We start from the raw sequence: 22,713 nt of genomic DNA on the forward strand, positions 1-22,713 counted from the left end.
AACAGGACCTCACTTCATATGATTTAGGGAAAATATATGCAAATTCTGCTACTTTTTGTTCTCAATAAGTTATGTGTGTTAACCAAGTTATTATTGGTTAAGAATCAACACTTATTTCAGTAGAGTTGTCAGATAGTACATCTTGACTGATACTAGTACTATCATGAATAATACAATTGAATTATAAAAGTAGCACCTATGGGAAAATATAATTAACTTTTTTTGAGTAACCATTAGCAAACAGTACAATTTTCTCATACATGAAGATACTTAAATAAATAACCTGGGAATACTTGGAGGAAAAAAATAAATTTTAAACATTATAAAAATATTGTAATATTATAAAATATTGCCTGTAATCCCAGCACTTTGGGAGGCAGAGGTGGGTGGATCACTTGAGGTCAGGAGTTCAAGACCACCCTGGCCAACATGTGAAACCCTGTCTCTACTAAAAATACAAAAATTAGCCGGACGTGGTGGTACACGCCTGTAGTCCCAGCTACTCGGGAGGCTGAGGCAGGAGAATCCCTTGAACCCAGGAGGCGGTGGTTGCACTGAACCAAGATTGTGCCACTGCACTCCAGCCTGGGCGACAGAGCAAGACTCCATCTTAAAAAAAAAAAAATTGTAAAATCAAACGCCATTCTCCTGCCTCAGCCTCCCGAGTAGCTGGGACTACAGGCGCCCGCCACCACGCCCGGCTAAATTTTTATATTTTTAGTAGAGATGGAGTTTCACTGTGTTAGCCAAGATAGTCTTGATCTCCTGACCTCGTGATCCGCCCGCCTCGGCCTCCCATAGTGCTGGGATTACAGGCGTGAGCCACCGCACCCGGCCTGAATTCTTAAAAGAAAATGACTAATATTTGATTTCAGCTGAAGCCTTCTTTGCTCTGGTTATTTTCAAATCAAGTTTTTGTCACTACTTTTTAAAAAATAGAATGGTATAATGTACTCTCAAATTCCTTTTTTATATGTACATCAATACTGGAATCTATTGATTTAACTGACATTTAATAATTATAGAAATATATAATACATAGGTACATACAGAAAACATATAAAGAAAACAAAAATTCTACTAACATAGACTTCAGTAAATGGAAATTCATACCTTGTTCTGCAATAAGAAGACTCAATATATGGCCACAACAGTTTTCTGTAAATTAACCTATAAATGCATCATAATTCCTATCAGTATATCAGTAGGTTGTTTTGGGGTTATTTTTACATTGATAAAATGATACTAAAGTTTACCTGGAAATGTAAACATGTGAAAATGGGCAGAACTTTCCTGAAAAAGAAGAAAAAGGAGAGGGACCTTACCCTAGCAGATATGAAAACATATTTGAAATATGATGTTACTGTGATTAAAGGGGCACTGGTGCAGACATAAACATTCACATCAATGGAATAGAACAAAAAGTTCAAAAACTGAAGCATATATGAAAATTTTATATGTGATAAAGGTGCTATTTAAAAATCAATGGGTCGAAACTATTATTCAGCAAATAGTGTTGAGATGGCTGATGTAACCACTTGAAAGCAAAAAAAAAGAGCTGAACTTTATCCTAAACTCTACCCCAAAATAAATTCTAGAGAGATCAAATATTTCAGTGTAAAACTGAAACATGAAAGCAGCAGAAAACATGGATCAGTCATTTCATCGTTTTAGTTTAGAATGAGGAAGATCTTTCTAAAGCATCAGACAAAACCCAGAAGCCACAAAGGAAATGATTGATAACTTGACCACATACAGTTTAAATAAAATTTATCTTAGCATACACCAAAGCAAAGTGAAAAGACAACTAATGAGTATGGGGAACATTTTTGCAAATACACGTGTGATGAGAATGTTTATTTCAGCATTACTTATTATAACAATAAAAACTGGGAAAAACGATAGCCATTATGAAGGGCCTGACTAAATGAATGCATAAAATGTATTTAAAAATGCAAGAAATACATATTTTATATTTTAAACATAGCAATAATAATGAGAATAATAAAACAAATACTGAAAATGTAGATTATCACATAAAGATAAGGTTGCAAAATTTACCAAATAAAAATAAGGAATGCTCAGTTAAGTTTGAATTTCAGATAAACAACAAATACATTTTTTAGTATAAGTATATTGCAGATACTTATTTGGGAAATACTTATGCCAAAAAGTTAGTGCTGCCTGTCTAAAATTCGAATAAGGTCATTTGTACTTTACGTGGCAAACCATTGATATATGCCATATGAAACTATATACACTCTAAAATAACCTCAAATTAAAAAGGACAGAATAGAACTTCCAAGTACTGGAAGGTACTTCATTTTATAAGATCTTATATTTTAAGTGAAATTGTTTTATGTTTTTAAATTTTATTTTCCCCCAGATTCTGAGTTATTTGAAACAAAATCTATTCTATACAAGCATTTCTTTTAAAAAATCTCAATAAATCTGAGGAAATATTATTACACATGCTAGAAGTGGCACAAGTATTGTACTGAAAAAGAGCATTAGCTTTAAATGCCTCACTATAAAGACTTTCTATATGAAATCCAGCTGTGGGTTCAGGCAAATTTTTGCTATGACAGAATATTCTATCCCCTGATTTTCCTAGGCATAGTGAAATAAAAAACATTTTAGAAGTTCTCAGTCGCCTTAATAGCAAGAGCAGTCTAAAACCCCCCTGAATCTGATATGCTAACTTTGAATTTCGTCAGGTTTTGATTTTGTGATTATCAAATCTTGGCAAAGCCCATCAGGAGGTGCTGACTCTAATTTTTTGTCTGAAACACTTGAAAGAGCACAGGAATCATTAGTTCTGTAAAAGTTTGATAGACTATCCCCTGCCTCCAAAGACCTCCATCTTTGTCTTCTATCCTGACAACTTTTTAAGTTTTTTTCATGGTTGATTCAGGTCTTCTACTTGTTCGTAAGGCAATTTTAATAATGTTGGGAGTTCTTTTGTTGTTTGTGTAAACTGGCCTTGTGGAGCCAGCCTATTCTTTTCATCATATACTTTTTAATAATAGGTACCTTATATTTCAATAATTGCTTTTTACACTTGATTTAGTTTGTTATCATACTAACAAGGATTTTGAGTTAACTTTGTACTTTACTGGCTGGTTTTGTGTTTCATGCTCGAGGTAATTTTGACTGACTTGTCTGTGAACTGAGTCAATCCAGGTGGTTGCTTTTGGACAAGCAAGTGGAGAATGTTGCCAGGCAGTGTAGGGCGGCTGTCAGGAGCACCTCCGAGGCTTCATGGTCACCAATTGTGTGCGAACAAAAAGGACAAGTTAGTCGTCCTCCTTCTGCCTAAGTTCCCCTAACTGGAAACAAAACAAAGATAATAGGACCTTCCTCACAGGTTGTTGTGAAGATTAGTTGCTAGAAAGTGCCGAAAACTACAAGGTCCCTGTACTAACTGAGTGTTATAGAAATGGCCTTTTTGTTTCAGTTTTGTGTGCTTTACTAAAAGAAACTTTCTATCTTTTTTTTTTTTTTAATATGAATGAAAGTGTGGGTAGCCATATAATCTCTGGATTACAACCTTTAATTCTTACAATTCTGCACATATTGCTTTGCTGACTTCTGACATTTCATTTTTAGAAAAGTCAGAAGTTAAACTAAATTTTTGTTTTTCTGTTGGTAATTTTTTTCCTATCTGGTTTCTGGTATGATTTTTTTTTACTCTTGAAATAATATTTTTTAAAATCACCAAGATAATATCTGGTGTTGTCTCTTTTTCTAATTTTCCCTAGTATAAAAGCAATCTCTACATTTTTAGACATGAATATTTCTTCAGCATATTAAGGAGCTGTGCTATTTTTTGCCTCTGCCTGCTCTTTTATATATAAAATTGTATCTTAGGGATTTATCAAGATTTGTCCTACTAGCCTGTTATCTTTTCTCTAAGTTCTGGGAGATTTTCTTGAACTTGTTTCCATTTATCATATTCAATTTGCTTGTTTCAGTATCCAGTGGTTGTGCTCTGTCTCCATTTGTAATTTTTGCATTGCTAAATTTTTATTCTGTGTCTTTTACATTTCCCTGTGGGTTATTCTCCACTCTGCCTTACTAGCTGGAAGATGACTATTCTTATAAATGCCAATCGTGAGCTCTCCTGCAAGCTTGGAACTGTACTAGATGACAAAGCCATAAAAAAAAATTGGTGACATGATCCACTTTCACGATGAGCTTGAAACAGACAAATCATTTCTAGGTTGTCATAAGTTCACTAATAAAGGTACATGCAAGTTACAAAGAGAGTGAAAATGTAGGTTGGCAGATGGGGCATAGTGTAAGAATCATAGAGAAAGTGATGACTTTTAGAGTTTGAGAAAGTAATAGGGACTTATCAGAAGGTAATGGAGTAAGTGGCTTCACACCAATGCTTAAACAATAAAGATGTGGTCCCCGTTCATTCTGGATTTTTCCTCCTTTTTTTCCCCTGTCTCTCAAAAAAACAAATAACCCAGTTTTTTTTTTTTTTTTTTTTTTTTAGTAGGAAGGGTCATACTTATTGAAAAAGGCAAAAGTGACCGGAGCTCTTAACTAATCTTGAAAAGGATTTTCTCATTTGGTGCTTTAAATATTTAGTGATTATGGTAGCTTCTGTTTACTGAAAAAAATAATTTTGCCACTATTATAAACAAATATTCTTGAGGTATTTATTTCCTTATTTGTTGGTCAAAAGAATAAGAATTCCTGGGATAGATGTAAAAGTGAGACTAATTTTAACTCATGATGTTAATTATTGTAGTTAAAATTAAGTAATCTGTGCAGCCATTTAGGACTTTATCTAATGATTAAGTAGAAAATATTTTGGTGATTATGCCTTTTCTTTATAGATGATTATGTCTTTTCAACTGCAAATATATATATTTGAAATATAATTTTGATACCAATTTCTCTTAAATTTTCTTACGTTTATCCTTACTAATGTTAGTAACTATTAATAAAGAACACACACATGTATATAGCATATAATTTAAGAAATTTCTTTTTATAGATATATTTTTATACTTAGATTCTTTTTCCAGATAACTACTGAAGGAAAAAATCAAGCTTTCAGTGTTGCCAGCCGAACTCTTTTCTATGAGATTCTTTGTTCTCTTATTAACCCAAAGCGCAAGGACACTAGGGGATTCAGTCACTTTACTGAAGTGACTGAGAATTTTGCCTTTTCTCTGCTGACTAATGTTACTTGTGGCTCTCCTGGTGAAAAGTAAGTATCTTTTAATATATTAGCAGTACTTTTTATGCATTTTTCACTGTTTACAAAGCAACATGTAATGCAAAATGACATTTAGATGAGGTAACTAAGAATGATACAGTCAATGCATTGTACCTCTTGGGCACTTGAAGTTAATTATTTGAAGGAAACATAGCAGGTACATCAAAAAAAATGAATGTATACTGTCAACAATATATTCCACTTATTTTGAAGTGTTTTTTGAAAATAACAAAGTCTTACTGTTTTACTCTTATTTATTTAATGAGTGAAAGGTACATTCTGAATAGAAAAAAAAAAAGTGATTTCAACCTTTAGGAGTGTTTTGATGTGCTATTAACTGTGCTTCCCCCAATCACAAACAATTGTGATTGTTTTGTCCATTTGGAGACAGCTCTCAGAATGTTGTTGAACTTCAGACTAGTTGTCGGAAAGCTAGCAAAAGGAAAAGGAAAAAATAAAATGTGGCTCATGTTCATTATTAACTACATAATTAATTTTATAACTGTATGTTAACATACCTCTCTATACTATAGGTACTATACTAATACCTCTATATTAACTATATATATATTTTTAGACGGAGTTTCGCTCTTGTCGCCCCAGGCTGGAGTGCGGTGGCAGGGTCTCAGCTCACTTCAACCTCTGCCTCCTAGGCTCGGGTGATTCTTCCACCTCAACCTCCCTAATAGCTGGGACCAGAGGCGTGCACCACCACACCTGGCTAATTTTTGTATTTTTTGTAGAGACAGGATTTCACCATGTTGCTTAGGCTGTTTTTGAACTCCTGGGCTCAAGCGATCCAACTGTCTTGGCTTCCCAAAATGTTGGGATTACAAGCGTGAGCCACTGTGCCCAGACCAATGTTAGTTCCTAGGTCACAAGACATACGAAGTTCAAAGAGATAGTCAATCCAGATAGAAAAAAGTTATAAGAGAGACCAAGGGATAAAATAATAATAATACAAATGATATTAATTATGCCTCTGCTATAGTCCTGACACTGATTTAAATTGAACAATATCAATTGCCTTTGTTAATAGGTAAAAACAGTATAATGAAATTTCCATGTGGTTCAACCTAATCCTTGCTAAAAGTTGTGCATATTATTTTGTCCTTATAGAGATTATTTTAAGTAGCTATTCAGGATTTGAGTGAGGGCTTTTAGTACCCCTATTTACAGATGTAGACACTAAGGCTAGAAATCTTACACAGCTTGCCAAGGATCACACAATTAGTCCATGGTGAGACCTGGACCCAACCTCGGACTTACTTGAGTCTACAGCCCCTGCTGGACAGTTGTGGTCAGAATAGATTGTAACCCCCTCCTTCATAGCAAAATCTGCCTTCTCCAACCCTATGGCTCTGAAGTGCCCTAGACTTTCATCCCAGATCAGTTCTAAGGTGTGACTTGAGGTAAACGTACAGAATCAACATATCCCTATACTCTACTCTTCCTTTAATTTTGATGAGCGGGTCCTGGAAATTGAGGTTTTCTTAATGTGCAAAATCAGAAAAGCCTCACAGGGGCCTTTTGAAAGGATTCTCCAATCCTCACCCCCGCTCCTAAACGTCCATCTGAGAGCAATGATTAGCAGTTCAGCTCCTTAGTGCGTCTTATAAATGTCTCTAATGCTGTCTTCAGAAACCTCTGAAATGGATCATTTATTTGCTTCAAGTAAGTTTACACTCACTGAGGCCACAGCATGCATTTGTATGTTTGTGTAGTCAAGAATACCTGTCATTATTTTCCCCTGCTGAACTATGTTCAACTATTTTGTTCAATGAAATCAAGCAGTTCATAGCTTTGCAATCCCCACAATCTCATTCTTCTTTTCCATTTTCCCCGTATCTCTATAAGAACACCAGCATGTTAAAATCACCAAATTGTCTTAGATGTGAACCATCTACCTTGCTGTGGACATTGAGTCCTATATCTGTGCCTTCAAAGGCCCAGTGAAAACTCAAGAGCATATAAGATGTACAAAAAGAGTGGCCTTTTCTGTTTTGTTGACTACTGTATTCCCCAGGCCTAGAACAGTGTCTGGTATGTGGTAGATTCTCAGTGGTTACAATAAAATGAGGGAATAGAATGAGTAAATGAATCAACATGTTTTCTGCCATGTGCTTCCACTAAATAGACTTACCTTTCTTTTTGAGTTGTCCAGGAAAAGGAAACAGCGTGTATAATGGCAGGCAGGCAAGAATTAGCATGGTATGTTTGGGGAGATCATCAGTTTTTTAAAGATTGTACATGGAGTAAGCTAGGTAGGGTGTGTGTGTGTGTGTGTGTGTGTGAGAGAGAGAGAGAGAGAGAGAGAGAATGAATCAAACTTTGGATTTTAGAGACATTATGTTGGGAAGAGTGTTAAAGGTTAGAGAATAGGGCAAAGAAAGAAACAGGAAAACCACATAGAGGATTACTGTTCAGGTAAAAGAAGATGAGGACTGAAATTAAGGCAGGGACGTGAGAGGGTGGTACCTTGAAAATAATTAGGTGGTAGAATTAATATGAAGATGACAAATTGAACACAGAAAATAAGAGAGAGCTCAAGACTAGTTGTTTACTCAGGAAGCCCTAAAGATGCTGAACATTCTGATATGCATTATTTATACATTGTCTTGAGCAATATCAAGGGTGTCTGCTGAGAGTTAAGCATTTGGGGAGTGAGCAAGGATATTGAGGAGAATGATGAAATCTAGAACAATCACTTGGAAGCCAAGTAAAAATAATGCCAGGTGGCACTGAGGGTCCAACTGAGGTTGGTCACTGTGAATTTGCAGTGGTGCCAATCTACATGTCAATGTGGGAGTTTTCCCCCCTCATACCAACCTAGGTATAAAGCAGACTGTGAGATTGATCAGGGTGAGTGCATTTGAGGGACATAGGTGTCACCGGTTAAGGTGTCAGGGAAATTATGGTTATCAGCAAATAGGAGGGGTCAGGAATTTCTCATGCTTGTGTCAAGGTTAGGTAGAGTCACTGCATGCGGTGGTGTTCTTAGTTTGCCAAGATAGCAGAGTCCCTGACTGGACTGACTCTTGAGTAGATGACAAAGGGTGGGAGGGGAAAAGGGATGTGGAGTCATGTGTCTGAGGTTCACTGATCTCAACCACATTGTGTCTGGTCAGGGTGTCTGCAGTAACACCTTTTAGGCTGAGAGTCACCATTGTCTTCAGATTAAAAGATGAGATTTTGACAAGCTATGGTGGAGGTGGAGGTGAAGGTATGTGGGGTCCATACAAATTGAGGTGTTTCAGTAGGAGGCATGGACAGAGGACCTAGAGCCCCAGGTGAATAAGTGGATTCAATTCAGATATTTGAAGGCACCAATTTGAACAGGATAGCTGAGGTTGCAGAGGAGATTTTTTTTAGAGAGGATGTATCACTACAGGAAAAAGTTGGCCCTTACTCTTTCTTTTCCTGACTCAGTTTAGAATTCTCTGCTCCATTTCCCACGTCTGGGGTCTTGACAAGATATCATGTAAATCTATGATGTAGTTATGCATACTCTACATCGATTGTGACATATATAACTTTTAACATTTAATGCATAAATCTTATTCTAATATTCTCTCAGCTTTTCCAGGCAGGTTTAAGATCTGATTTATCTATGTATCTCCTGATTGTTTGCAAACATGATGGGTCAGCCAACAGGATGCATCTGATTCTCTGGGGGACTGGTTATAAATATAAATTCCTAGAACCCCTAATCCCCTCCCTGGGTAGGGATTCTGATTTAGTAAATCTGCAGTGTAATCTAGAAATCTGTACTTTAAAACAAATTTCCTAGTAATTTCAATGCACACTGAGGTTTAGAAGCAATTTCACTGAGCCCAGGTTCTTATTATGCCTAGTAGATCTTCAAAACAGACTTGTTAAGTGAAAAAAGATCACTGTTCAGTGTTGTTTCTCTTGTCCGTCAAATAAGATTATATTAGCCAGGCTCTGGTGGATTAGAAAAGCATGAGGTAAACTCTTGTTGAAAACATGGCTCTACGTATATAAGGTTTATGCTGTTCTTAAAGCAAAGGGCTTTAGCTCAGTGGGGGGCATGCTTTTCTCAACCTCTTCCAGCAATGCTGATGTGACTGACATAGAAAAGCATACTTTATAGCCACAGATTTCATCTTTATAGCCACAGATTTCATCTTGATATCCATAAAACAGTTTTCAAAAACCCATGTTTTAGGTTACTAGGAGCATAAAGCCAGAGGATGCAGAAAATTCTATGCAAAAAATCATGACAACCACAAAAGAACTGAAGGCACATTCTATCTACTGCTTCTGGGTTTGTTGTGTTATTGTTATACATAAAGATTAGAACCCAATTGTAATGCACTTTAACAGATATAAGTGGATATATGTATTCAAATACATGCCATTTTTACAGACCCTTTGCTTTTCTGTTGTAGAGGCAAAACCATCCTTGATAGTTGCCCTTACTTGTCAATATTGGCTCTTCACTGGTATCCTCAGCAAATCAATGGACACAAGTTTGAAGGAAAGGAAGGAGATTACATTCGAATTCCAGAGAGGCTACTGGATATCCAGGATGCAGAAATAATGGCTGGGAAAAGTACATGTAAATTAGTCCAGTTTACAGAGTATAGCAGCCAACAGTGGTTTATAAGTGGAAACAATCTTCCTACCCTGAAAAATAAGGTAATCTATCATTTAAAACACTTATATGGTTGGAATGTGATTTATTTCTTTAGCAGGCACACTCGGAATGCGTTTGTTTAATCACAGTTTTGGTAAGTGCTACACATGGTGAACTAATATGAAATGTGTTCCATCTTTATGAACTATTTGTAGAAAGTTTAGTTTCTAAGTGAGCTGGAAATGTTTCCTTCATGTTTTGAGTAAAATACGTATTATATATGTGAGGAAAGTAAAATATATATAGCTTTCACTAATATAATATGCTATTCTTTACTTTTAGTGAAGTCATCCAGTTAGAGTCAAAGTGAGTGTTGTCAGCTGAATACTGCTGAATGACTAAGGCAGGTTAGAAAGGGCACAATGGAAAACCAATCGGACATCCTGCATGCCTAAATAAGCTAAATACTAACAGTGAGAGAAAACAAGTGACTGTAGCTACTAGAAAAATGAGCTCAAGCTCAGGGTAGGAGACTCAGTCATTACACCAATTGTAAAACATCATTATATGTTGTGTTGCTTTTAACATTCTAGGTATTATCTTTGAGTGTGAAAGGTCAGAGTTCACAACTCCTGACTAATGACAATGAGGTTCTCTACAGGATCCATGCTGCTGAGCCGAGAATTATCCCTCAGACATCTCTGTGTCTCCTTTGGAATCAGGCTGCTGCAAGGTACTTATTAATACATTTAAAAAATCAGAATTTGGTCCTTCCCCATTTCAGTACCACTGAGCCCAATGTTTTGTACTGAGCATAGATGGTGGCCCCAGATGACATTAGACTGGAAAATAACCTCCATAATAAATAAGAGGAAGCAACATAAGAAATGGTCTAGTATCGTTCTGATGGCAAATGCAGCCCAGCATTTCAATATGCATGTAGCACATTATTTACTTCTTCATTTTCACTACTTTCATGGGATGTAGCATGAGTTCTGGCCAATTCTGATAACCTTGAAGTTATCAGTAAATTTACTGGGCAGGAAAGAAATTCCTTCTTTTACCATTTCCATCTGGGCTTGTGGTTCTGGAAGCTGATGCCTTGTGTTTAAGAGGAATCAGCAGGAATTTATAATTCTAGTCCACATGGCTTGGAGTACATTTTGAGATTAACTCCATGGACACAAATGGAAAGGGGAGAATGATTCTTTCTTTGAATCTCCTCGGCCTCAGGCCTCAAGTTTTGAGCAGTTACAGTCACTAGGAGCTCAGTCAGTGCTGCAGGATCAGGCAGTGCTGGCCTAGAAGGGTCTAGGGTTCGTGTCAGCCACTTGATTTTGTTTATTACTGAATTTCAGCCACGCAAACTAAAATTCTAAATAGGTGTAATATAATAGCTTAGTTTGGTAACCAAGTGTCCTCAAAAACACTGAAATTTCTACTTTCTTTTAGAAAAATTCCACTTGAAATTTCTTCCTAGGTTTAAGACAGATCTTAAACCTAATACATAGATACTCTGAAATCTTCAATATATAATTAATAGTGAATGTTTCAAGCTGCATCTGGAGTTTGGGTCAGGAAGTTTTAGGTCCTTAAAAAAGTAAAGAAACTAAGAGGCATTAAAAGGGAAGAGGCTCAAGCGATAGTCACTGAGGAAGGCTCAGATGGCTTGGCATTAGATGCAATGTTTGCTAAAATCATGACATGGTTTTTCTGCTAAATTAGCCAGAATTCATAAAGGAAACACTTGAAAGAAGCTTAGAAAACATATACATAAGTCACTGCAAAGTAGAAAAAAATTGAGGAAGAAATCTTAGAAAACCATACAAATAATTGATATGGTTCAAAATACAAGGACTTGTGGGGAAAAAAAAAAGAAGAGTAAACACATATCACAGCCATGTTGTTCTTGTGGGCATTTTGAATGCTAGAGAAGAGTGCCTTCTATTGAACATGTCAGGTAGGTTTGCTAGATTAGGTAGGAATTTGCACTGCCCTGTTGAGAGGACAAGCTCCTTTGGTACCAACAATGCCTTCAAAACTTTGGTTGGTATTTAGGCTGCTTCTTAAGACATCCTGTGGAATCTGTTATGTCATGTTCTGAACAAGATGTTCCTTTCACTGTTTCTTCTTGAAAATGTGGTTTACTTAAGTATTGAGTAAAGAACACTTAAGTTCAGTAAGCTATTTTTTCTTTAAAAGCCATCTCAACACCTTAAGTATTGATGAAAGAGGAAAAATGACTATTGTGTTTTTGCCCTAGCTGGTTGTCTGACAGTCAATTTTGCAAAGTGGTTGAGGAAACTGCAGACTATGTGGAATGTGCCTGTTCACACATGTCTGTGTATGCTGTCTATGCTCAGACTGACAACTTGTCTTCATACAATGAAGCCTTCTTCACCTCTGGATTTATATGTATCTCAGGTCAGTGACAGTATTTTTGAATCAATAGTTATAAATGTTTATGAAAATGGAAATCTGTTTTTCCATAGTCCTTTTATGTATGCAGGATGCAAACATACCATAATTCCATCAGCACTAGGATAAAGCAAACTTTTTCATTGTCTTATTCATTAATTCATTCAACAAATATTTATGGAGGGCCATCTCTGTACTGAGGATACAGTAAAGAATGAGATGCAGTTTCACCCCTAAAGAGTATGTACTACAGTGTAGAATAGAAGCTAGATAATAGGTAAGGAAAGGCTATAGTTTACAATACCATGGTTTAGAGGGCAGGTTCTGCAGTTACAATGTGATGACTATGTGAGATATTAAGAAATACATACAAATAATTTTCAAAAAAATACATGCAAAGATTTTTGTATTTTTTATTGTTTTTAAAGCTACCCCATGGGAAGATTTTGTATTCTACAACTTAAGAGTTGTGAATATGCCAACCACTGTGTTAAAAAATAAATCATCTTTCACATTCCACATCTAGGCCTCATATTTGGCAGTAAGAAGAAATTAAATTGTATTAATGTCTGTCAAACTATTTACCTACAGCTTAACAATAGAAGTGTTATTATTTGCTGTATTAATGATACGGTTGGACATCTGAGAATTCCTTAAACTATAATTCTATGCCCCACCCTCACCCATTCTGTGCCCTGATACTCTTCTTACAGCCCCACAACTTTTTCTATGAACAAGGTGCTATATAGTGAATTAAATTAAGAGCTGGGTATAGGATAATGGTTAAAAAATGCAAACTTTGGAGCCAGACTGCTTGGGTTCAAATCCTAATTATGCTGTTAGCTAGTTGTGGGACCTGGATCAAATTACTTAGTTTCTCTGTACTTCATTTTTCCCACCCATGATATTTGATTACAAATTGTATCTATGTAACAGGGTGGTAAATATATGAAGTGAGACTTTTCTAACATTCTGCTTTAGTGATATTTTGTCCGTAAATGTGATTATTATTGAATGCATATCTCTTGTATTTGGTATGCAAACAGTCTCTAATAGTCATTATCTTTTAGGAAGTTTTTCTGGAGATAGAATCAAGTAATTAATTAATATTCTTTGTTCTGGTTGCCAGTCTTTCCAATATAACTTTATTTTATATAGTTATAAATTTTCTTTAATGTGTTTTAATTCTGAACCTAACTTCAATTCAATAGCAAGTTAATAACTTCTTATTCTTAATATCTTTCATAAAGGATGACATTTCTTACTTAATAGAATCTTCTAGGTCCATATGGTTCCAAAATCAGATGGAGACATCCTATTTTACTTTTATGCTAATATATTTAAAGAGCAAATCAATTTTATAGAATGATGAAATAATATCAAAAGGTACAATGTTGAAATACAATCTAGATGTCACTTTAAATGTTTTCATCGAGACATAGGTTTATGTGCTGCTATGACCCACAAAATCCCTTGCTTGTTCCCAAAGACTGAACATCAAAAAAAAAAAGGAGTTTTAAAAACTGAAGAGAGAATGTTATCTGGATTGTATAGAAAACTAGTAGGACCGACTATAATGGGTTTCCTGGAGAATCGTTAGTAAATACCTGTGTATATTTTCTGCAACTTATTCTAGAAAAGGCTACATGGATTTGCTCATGTATTTGAGAATCAACACCTAAATGTTAGTATCTGCTTTTATCACTTTTGACTTGGCGTCATATTTGAAATTATTTTATTCTCTCTGTCCATGTCATATTGTTATGTAATTGCATGTTCTGTCGATAAGGAGACACAAAGTCTTGTCTTTGTACCTCAGTTCCGGCTCATCCCTCAGAGCTGGATGAATTCCCATCCCTCTGATGGATCCCCAGGAACCAGAAAAGAGAATTTTATATATCTTATATACATATTCTTTATATATCTTATCTACATATTCTATAATTTAAGTCAGGACACATCAAATATCCCTCTGAACTTGATAGCAGTTTGCTAGTACTTTTCCTGAAATACAGCAATATACAATTAGGAATTTAACCTTTTTTTAAAATACAGAGTAGATCACAATGTATCGGTCCCAATTCTAGTTTGCAGTTCTATTTACTATACTAGAGCAGAACTACCCTAGTGTGTGAAATAGGTGTAAAGGCCAAAAAGCTTACCACTTCTCAGCTTAGAAAGATGAAAGGAAAGGGCATATACATGTGACTTAAATTTGTAAACTAGTTTGCCAACTATCAGAAAATTAAACTAAGATCATTCCTTGAGGTTAAAATGAAAGGACAAATCATCCATCGCTGTGTGCATTAGAGTGCAGCATTATGGAACTCAACACAAAGATGGCTTGGTAGAAGTATAACTTAAAATAATCAGATAATAAAGCCATAATTTTGTAGTATAATTATTAAGAAACTTCAGCATGGTTTGAGATACACATCATTGCTATTTTGAGGATGTCAAGGAAGCCTACTCTGCCTTCCCATAACTCTTTTGATATCGTGCTATCAAAGATAAGACTATTGGTTAGGCTACTGCATTGAGTTTGACTCTGAATACAACTCTTATAGTCTTGTAATCTTTTTTTTTTTTTTGAGATGGAGCACCACCATACTTGGCAAATTTTTGTATTTTTTATAGAGATAGGGTTTCGCCTTGCGGCCCAGGCTGGTCTCAACTCCTGGACTCAAGCGATCTTTCCACCTCACCCTGCCAAAGTGCTGGGATTACAAGTGTGAACCACCATGCCTGGCCAATATGGACATATTATTTGGGATGAGTTTGGCTACAAGTAACAGATGACAGTTCAAAGATATCTTAAACAAACGGATTTAATTCCCAGATTGATTAATTCAGTACCTTAATGGTGTTGTCAGGAGCCCAGGCTCTTCTCTTTTTATCCTCAAAGATTTTTTTCCATCAGCTTTGTCTGTACATGATCTTAAGTTGGCTGTAGCAACTCCAGGCATCACACTAGCAATGTCCAGGCTTGCCAAGGGAAAAGCTCTTATTTGGGTCCAGTTTTAACAGCAGTGAAAACTTTCCTAAAAGCCACCCAGAATGTTTTGCCTTGCTGCTTTTTGATCAGAATTATATTCTGTGCCCTTTCATAACTAGTCTTTGTCTTGGAGAAGATCCAGATAGAAATAGAGAGACAAGCACTGAAAGAGCAGCAAGGGTTTATCTTTCTGAACATTGCCCAGCAGTCCCTGACATATACTAGTTCATTGGTTGTTTTGTAGAGATGGTGGGAGTGAGGCAAGTGGGCGCAGGAGTTCCTACTGTTTTGCTCAGGCTGGTCTCTAAAACGTCTGGCCTCAAGCGATCCTCCTGCCTGAATCTCCCAAAGTGCTTGAATTACAGCTGTGAGTCACCACACCAGCCTGACATACAATAGTTTTAATAGATGTTTGTTAAGTAAATAAATATACAGTATTGATCTGATGATACCCTCCAATAATGAGATGTATTTTTGCTATGTGTCAAGTTCATACTTTCAAGTGCCATACCATATTATTGTAGCCATTTTTAATAAAAATTATTTTATTTATTTTGAGATGAAGTCTCTCTCTGTTGCCCAGGCTGGAGTGCAGTGGTGTGGTCTCGGCTCACTGCAACTTCTGCCTTCTGGGCTCAAGCGAGTCTCCTGCCTCAGCCCCCTGGGTAGCTGGGATTACAGGCACGTGCCACCAAGCCTGGATAATTTAAAAAATTATTTTAAAATACGGCATATTTTTTCTTGCTTTCACTTAGGATAGTTTAATACAACACTCTTCAACAGAGTTTTCCAGGATAATGGGGATATTTTACACTGTCTACTATGGTAGCCACTAGCCACCAGTGGTGCCTGAGCCCTTGAAATATGGCTTACACAATTGGAAAGCTGAATTTTTAATTCTATTTCATTTTAATTAATGAAAATTTAAATTTAAGGCTGGGTGCTGTGGCTCATGCCTTTAATCTCAGCACTTTGGGAGGCCAGGAGTTCAAGACCAGCCTGGGCAACATAGTGAGACCCTCTCTCTACAAAAAGTAAAAAAAAAAAAAAAAAAAAAAAAGCCAAGCATGATGGCACGTGCTGTAGTCCTAGCTACTCAGGTGGCTGAGATAGGAGGATTGCTTGAGCTCAGGAGTTCAAGGCTGCAGTGAGCTATGACCATGCCACTGCACTCCAGCCTGGGTGACTGAGCAAGACTCTGTCTCTTAATACATAATAATAATAGTAATGAAAATTTAAACTTAAATGCCCACATGTGACTAGTGGCTATTGTATTGAACAGCGTTAAGTTCAACCACCTGTTTATCTGGAGAGTGATCTCCTGGAAACCTCATCCCTCTAGAATAACTCCTTTCCCCTAATACACAGAACTTTTATACTGTAAAATCCTTCATGCTGACTTTTGTTCATACTAGAAATCTTTTTTTTTTTTTTTTTTTTTTGAGACAGAGTTTCACTCTTGTTGCCCAGGCTGGAGTACAATGGTCCGATCTCTGTTCATTGTAACCTCCACCTCCGGAATTCAAGCACTTCTCCTGCCTCAGCTTCTTGAGTAGCTGGGATTACAGGTGCCCGCCACGATGCCCAGCTAATGTTTGTATTTTTAGTAGAGGTAGGGTTTTGTGCCTTTAGCTTATTAGCAGCAGTAACGAAAAGGCATTATGCTGAGGACAGAAGCATTATGCTGATGAGAAACATGGGAATCAATAGTGATAAGCACCAAAAAGTAGAAAAAGTGACAAGCACAGCGGTTAGGTTGGTGCAAAAGTAACTGCAGTTTTTGAAATTAAAATTAATTAAAATTAGTTGCCAAGGCCGCACGCGGTGGCTCAAGCCTGTAATCCCAGCACTTTGGGAGGCCGAGACGGATGGATCGAGACCATCCTGGCTAACACGGTGAAACCCTGTCTCTACTAAAAAATACAAAAACACCTAGCCGGGCGAGGTGGCGGGCGCCTGTAGTCCCAGCTACTTGGGAAGCTGAGGCAGGAGAATGGCGTAAACCCGGGAGGCGGAGCTTGCAGTGAGCTGAGATCCGGCCACTGTACTCCAGCCTGGGCGACAGAGCAAGACTCCGTCTCAAAAAAAAAAAAAAAATTAGTTGCCAAAACCGTAATTATTTTTGCACCAACTTAATACATTAGGTAGGATAATAGATAAAAAAGCCTGGCCGCGGGCGCGGTGGCTCAAGCCTGTAATCCCAGCACTTTGGGAGGCCGAGACGGGCAGATCACGAGGTCAGGAGATCGAGACCATCCTGGCTAACACGGTGAAACCCCGTCTCTACTAAAAAATACAAAAAAAAAAAAAAAAACTAGCCGAGCGAGGTGGCGGGCGCCTGTAGTCCAGCTACTCGGGAGGCTGAGGCAGGAGAATGGCGTGAACGCGGGAGGCGGAGCTTGCAGTGAGCTGAGATCCAGCCACTGCACTCCAGCCTAGGCGGCAGAGCGAGACTCCGTCTCAAAAAAAAAAAAGCCTAAGCTGAAAAGCTAATAGTGGACTTAATAATGAAATAATGATAATTTGGTTTTATTTGAATTTATCTGTAGAGAAGGCAGACAGATAAACAGATAATTCATAAATATTTTAAGGAAAATTTCATGAGAAAACGTACTAATACTTGTCTTGTGAAGGAGTAAACTTAAGTTATTTGGAAAGTATCTCTCATTCTTAAGTGATGCCAAATAATAAAGATGTTTACAAACATATGTAATGCACATATGTAATTTATGTACAAATATTTCATATGTTTATATGCATACAAACTTTCAGATATTGTGTGGATAGACAGGGGAATCTGTAGTCAAGTGTGGTAATAAAAGACTTTAGCTGTTCTTTACTAATTAGATGTTCTTTTAGAATCAAATCTGTAATCTACATAGTGGTAGGAAAAAAAAGAAAAGGCAGATTACTCAATTAGCTGCTTGTTTTGTCTACATCATTGCCAAGAAATCTGGTTTTTTTTAAAACTGTTCAGAGTATACCTTTAAGTAATACCTGGAATTGTGATACTTTGTTTTTTAAAATTTTTATTTATTTATCTTTTTTTTTTTTTTTGAGACGGAGTCTTGCTCTGTCGCCCAGGCTGGATTGCAGTGGTGCAATCCTAGCTCACTGCAACCTCTGCCTCCAGGGTTCAAGTGATTTTCCTGCCTCAGCCTCCCGGGTAGCTGGGACTACAGGTGCATGCCACCACGCCCAGCTAATTTTTTTATTTTTAGTAGACACAGGGTTTCACCGTGTTAACCAGGATGGTCTTGATCTCCTGACTTTGTGATCTGCCCACCTCGGCCTCCCAAAGTGCTGGAATTACAGGCGTGAGCCACCACGCCCGGCTATACTTTATTTTTTTAAAAATCATTCTATTTATAGTTATAACACTTTATGCTTTGTAATTTGCATATTTATATTAAGGAATTTAAACCGAAAAGTTTCTGCAATTAAAAAAATGATTTCTAAGTTTAAATAGATGTTAAATATAGCTATTTAATTTCAGATGAAAAAATAAAAGGTAAGTATTTAGTTTATAGTGTCTTAGAAATCTGATAATTGAAATAATTATTTCTTTAAATTTTAGGTATTTAATACCCTCACCCAAGCTAGATGAGCTTCCCTAGACTAGGACCCGGTCTGTTTGAGGTTTTTAGCAATATTCTTCTCCCCTACGTAAAAAAATGCATCTAGATAACTATGACGCGTTATAGGCTAGTAGAATCTCGCCTGTCTTCCTGCCACTGGCTTTGAATCTTGAACTGCCACCAGGTGTCATGCTAGCATTTTAATTGAAGCCTAATATACTTAATTAAATATTTCTGAGCTGGTCAAATTTAGTATACTAAATGTATATCATGAAACAGGAGTATAATAGAGCATTACTAAATTAAAGGAAAGGCTATAAATAAGCTCTTCTTGTGCACTAGAACAAACAGTTGACTTGTGTATTTCTCCTTGCTCAGCACTAATCCCTTGCCTCGCATTGTTATCGTCTACCGCAGTAAACTTACAGCAGAGCACATATTTGTGATCATGTGCCTTAAAATGAAAAAGAAAACCTTGCAAGCCCTGCTTTAAAGTCGATATATTACTCACACACACACGGAGACACACGCATGCACATTCACACACTCAAGCCTTGAATTTAAACTGGCTTTTATCATCCTAGGGAATTCAAAGTATACATTACTTGAGTTCTGAGCATCCGCTCTAATAGAATATAGACTACCTGGGTCAAGATGCACAATATCTGGCATGACTCTGCGGTTTCTGAAGATACACTCTGTACTTATGTGGGTGGATTTTGAAGCCAGCCCCAGGACCTACACACGTGTTCCAGAACACCCCATGGAAGCCTTCCCAAAAAACGGATTGCTCCAGATATCTTGGCCAAGTTTCTAGGCCAAAAGCCTTGACTAATGCAAAGCCTCCCTTGTTGTGGAGAGCCTTGTCTACCTGGTTAAAATATAACTCAAATGGTTTCTCAAAAAGAAATTATGAGAAAATGAGTCACAAGACCCCATGTAGACCTTTTGCAGATGCCCAGTCCACTTATGCCAACATGCAATGTATTCTGAAAGTTTGTTCCACAGCTTCAAAAGAAAACAAAATGTTTAATGAGTGCAGTGCCTCCTGTTTATTAAGGAGGCATTGATATAACTAAACAAGGTAATATGTGCAAAGTACATGGCAAAGCAGTATACATATGTCAATTGCTGTTATGTTTCAGTAATCCTTAGATGAAATAACCTACTGAGAATAAGAGTGGGGTAAAATACTTAAGGGAAAAAGCAAATAGGTTATCATATGCAGCACATTTAAGTCTTAAAAGGCAGAAAATATTTTTAAAATACGTGTATATTCTGCCTTTAAAAATCTAACATTAAAAGAAATGTATATGAATTGCAAGATAAAAGATTTCTTGGATTAGTGCTAAGGTTCTGACTATCCCCTTAAAGTTGTGTAAACAGGCGAATTCAAACAAACTCAAAGATAATAAGAATAATTTTCTTCATACAACTTAGAAATTTAGAAGTTTAAGTTAAAAGTCATTTTGGAGAAAATAGCACATTTTCTTCCTGGTTTGGGCATCCAGTAGTGCAAAGTTGCCTTTAAAATTCATAATTAACACTATTGTAATTACATAACTACTTCTAGTGAATAAGAAAGGGTTAATTACCAAACCTGAGTTTTGGTAGTACCATTCAAAATTTTATGACTGAAAAATCCTATTCATGTACCTGAATATTTCTATTTCCCCAAGCCACCTGTTCTTAGAAAGTTGGATTCCAATTTGATTTTTTCTTAAACAATAAAACTTGACTTCTGTAAATATAGAAAACCAAGGGCCTAATAAAATTATTAATCTGCTTAATTTGTAATTTATTTTTAGTGGAGAAGTGAACATGTAGATATTTATAGTTATCCATTGGGCTTGACTGCTAAGTGTGAAGATCTTACTTGTCATGGAAAATGGAGTAGATTACAATTGCCATGTCATCTTTTCCAGAGGTACTGGGCAGAGGCAGGTGGCAGACCTGACATGCCTAGCTGCTGCCAAAGATTCTTGCTATGATGCTGTTAGAATCTTCGTGGATTATTAAGCCATACGTGGACTTTTTTGTTCCTACAGGTCTTTGTTTGGCTGTTCTTTCCCATATCTTCTGTGCCAGGTACTCCATGTTTGCAGCTAAACTTCTGACTCACATGATGGCAGCCAGCTTATGTACACAGGTAGGAGAGTGCTGGCATTTATGATTTATCATGAGATGTCTGTGTTTCTTCTTCTTTGGTCCTTGAACTGAGTGTAAAAGTAAAGTTTAATCTCAACTTAGTTGAAATAAACTTGTTTACTTTTGCAGTGGAAGAGAATGGGGCTAGGAGAGTCATGTAAGGAAAATTAGGCCTAAAATGCTTCTTTCTACAGAGAAGCACCTTAATATCATCGCTTACAAAAAAAGCTTCTTATCACAAAGTATCATTTTGTCAGCTAATATATGCTGAATGTGTTTGTAATTTATATATACATTAAAATTAACATATTTTATTAATCTGTTTGAAATATGCTGTGTTATAAATTATTTATGTGTAGGACGTTAAGATGATGTAAACTTTTGAAGTATCTGGACACTTTGTATTGTTTCCTATAATATAATAGTTTGATAGAACATTTTCTTTTGAAAAATCAATCAGTTTTCTATGGTAGAAGAAACTGTGAAAAACATTGACTTATTAGCAATGTTAATTTAAAGTATCTAGTTTAAAGCACTGTGTAAAGCACAGAAACCAGAACAAAAGATGAAATTAGATGCTTTTTCTATCCATACAGTGTTTATAGTCTAGAAAAGCAGATGTACATATAAGTAACTATAATTCAGTGTGATGTGTGAACATAGACCATTTGCAAACTACTCTATGAAAATCGATGAAGGCTTAATTCATTTTTTTTTTTTTTTATTTTTCTCTGAAGGTCAAGAAAGTCTTCTTAGAGGAGATGATATTGAGCTGGGACTCAAATGAGTGAAAATTCAGTTTGTTGATAAGGACTAAAAAGGGCCTAGACATTTATATAGGCAAAGGAAAAAAAGCATAATTACTTCTACTTTAAGGCTGAAATTATAGATCCAGGCAGAAAGAATATTCTATATAATGTTCTTATTGAGATACTTTTTAATATTGTTTTATAAAATTAGAAAATCCCACTCTTCTGGATGGAGAGGCACTACTGCAATGCAGACAATACTCTATTGATTGGGTGCTGGTCATATGTGTGTATTCAATTTGTGTGCATTTATTGTGCTATAGACATGATTTGCATAGTTTTTTTAGAATGCTAAAGTGCATTTATTGAACTCTGATAGAACTTGAAAAAAATAGCATTTGTGGTGGAGCTGAAATATAAAATGGAAAATTATCTTAAATATTGGGATTCTGTCACACTTTTTTGTTCTAAGAGTGAAAATGGCCTGTAAATTCCACACTCTATTTTTCAGGGAATAATTAAGTGCTGGATTCTACACAGAGGTCTCTGATTGGGTTTTTAAAGGCCCTATGAGCTATGAGAAGTAGCAGTGGTTACCAAAGGGGCTTGCTTTGAATTTCACAAGGCTATTTATATTGCCTTTGTGACCTGCCTTAGCTGTTTGATCTTGCCTTTGCTTCTTGAATCTAATATATTAGAAAACCCGCCTTCCATAATTAGAGTTTACTTGGCTGTATTCACTACCCACTCTGGTGATTTTTTGGCAGCAGAATTTGTGCAAGACTTAATTATAGCACTATAGAATTACAGACAACTCTTCAGTGTCCTAGCAGACAAATTTGCTCATGTCTAGGGGTGTGAAAGACAAAACCAGGATTTCTATGTTGGAGCATTAACTTTTGATTCATGTTGTATTTAACATTGATTTTGGAGAAAACGGTTAGTCATATCCATGTTTTTCAGTGTATTTTTAGAATAAATGAAACAAG

At 36.3% G+C, this 22,713-nt stretch overlaps 1 protein-coding gene across 12 annotated transcripts in view; it reads left to right on the top strand.

Moving 5' to 3' along the window:
* ADGRV1 (adhesion G protein-coupled receptor V1) overlaps positions 1 to 22,713 on the top strand; it is a 597,366-nt gene that overhangs the window by 275,391 nt on the left and 299,262 nt on the right. For all 12 annotated transcript variants that reach the window (XR_012413865.1, XR_012413864.1, XM_005557361.4 and 9 more), the window contains 5 exons: positions 5,043 to 5,227; positions 9,649 to 9,898; positions 10,430 to 10,569; positions 12,100 to 12,260; positions 20,876 to 20,976. Coding sequence is in view for 10 of the 12 variants with exons in the window: in XM_005557361.4 (XP_005557418.3) it covers positions 5,043 to 5,227; positions 9,649 to 9,898; positions 10,430 to 10,569; positions 12,100 to 12,260; positions 20,876 to 20,976 (837 nt within the window). In the remaining 2 variants the exon portion in view is untranslated. The remainder of the gene's footprint in view (positions 1 to 5,042; positions 5,228 to 9,648; positions 9,899 to 10,429; positions 10,570 to 12,099; positions 12,261 to 20,875; positions 20,977 to 22,713) is intronic.

This window comes from Macaca fascicularis, chromosome 6, assembly GCF_037993035.2.
Source record: "Macaca fascicularis isolate 582-1 chromosome 6, T2T-MFA8v1.1".
In the NCBI taxonomy this organism is placed as follows: Eukaryota; Metazoa; Chordata; class Mammalia; order Primates; family Cercopithecidae; genus Macaca; species Macaca fascicularis.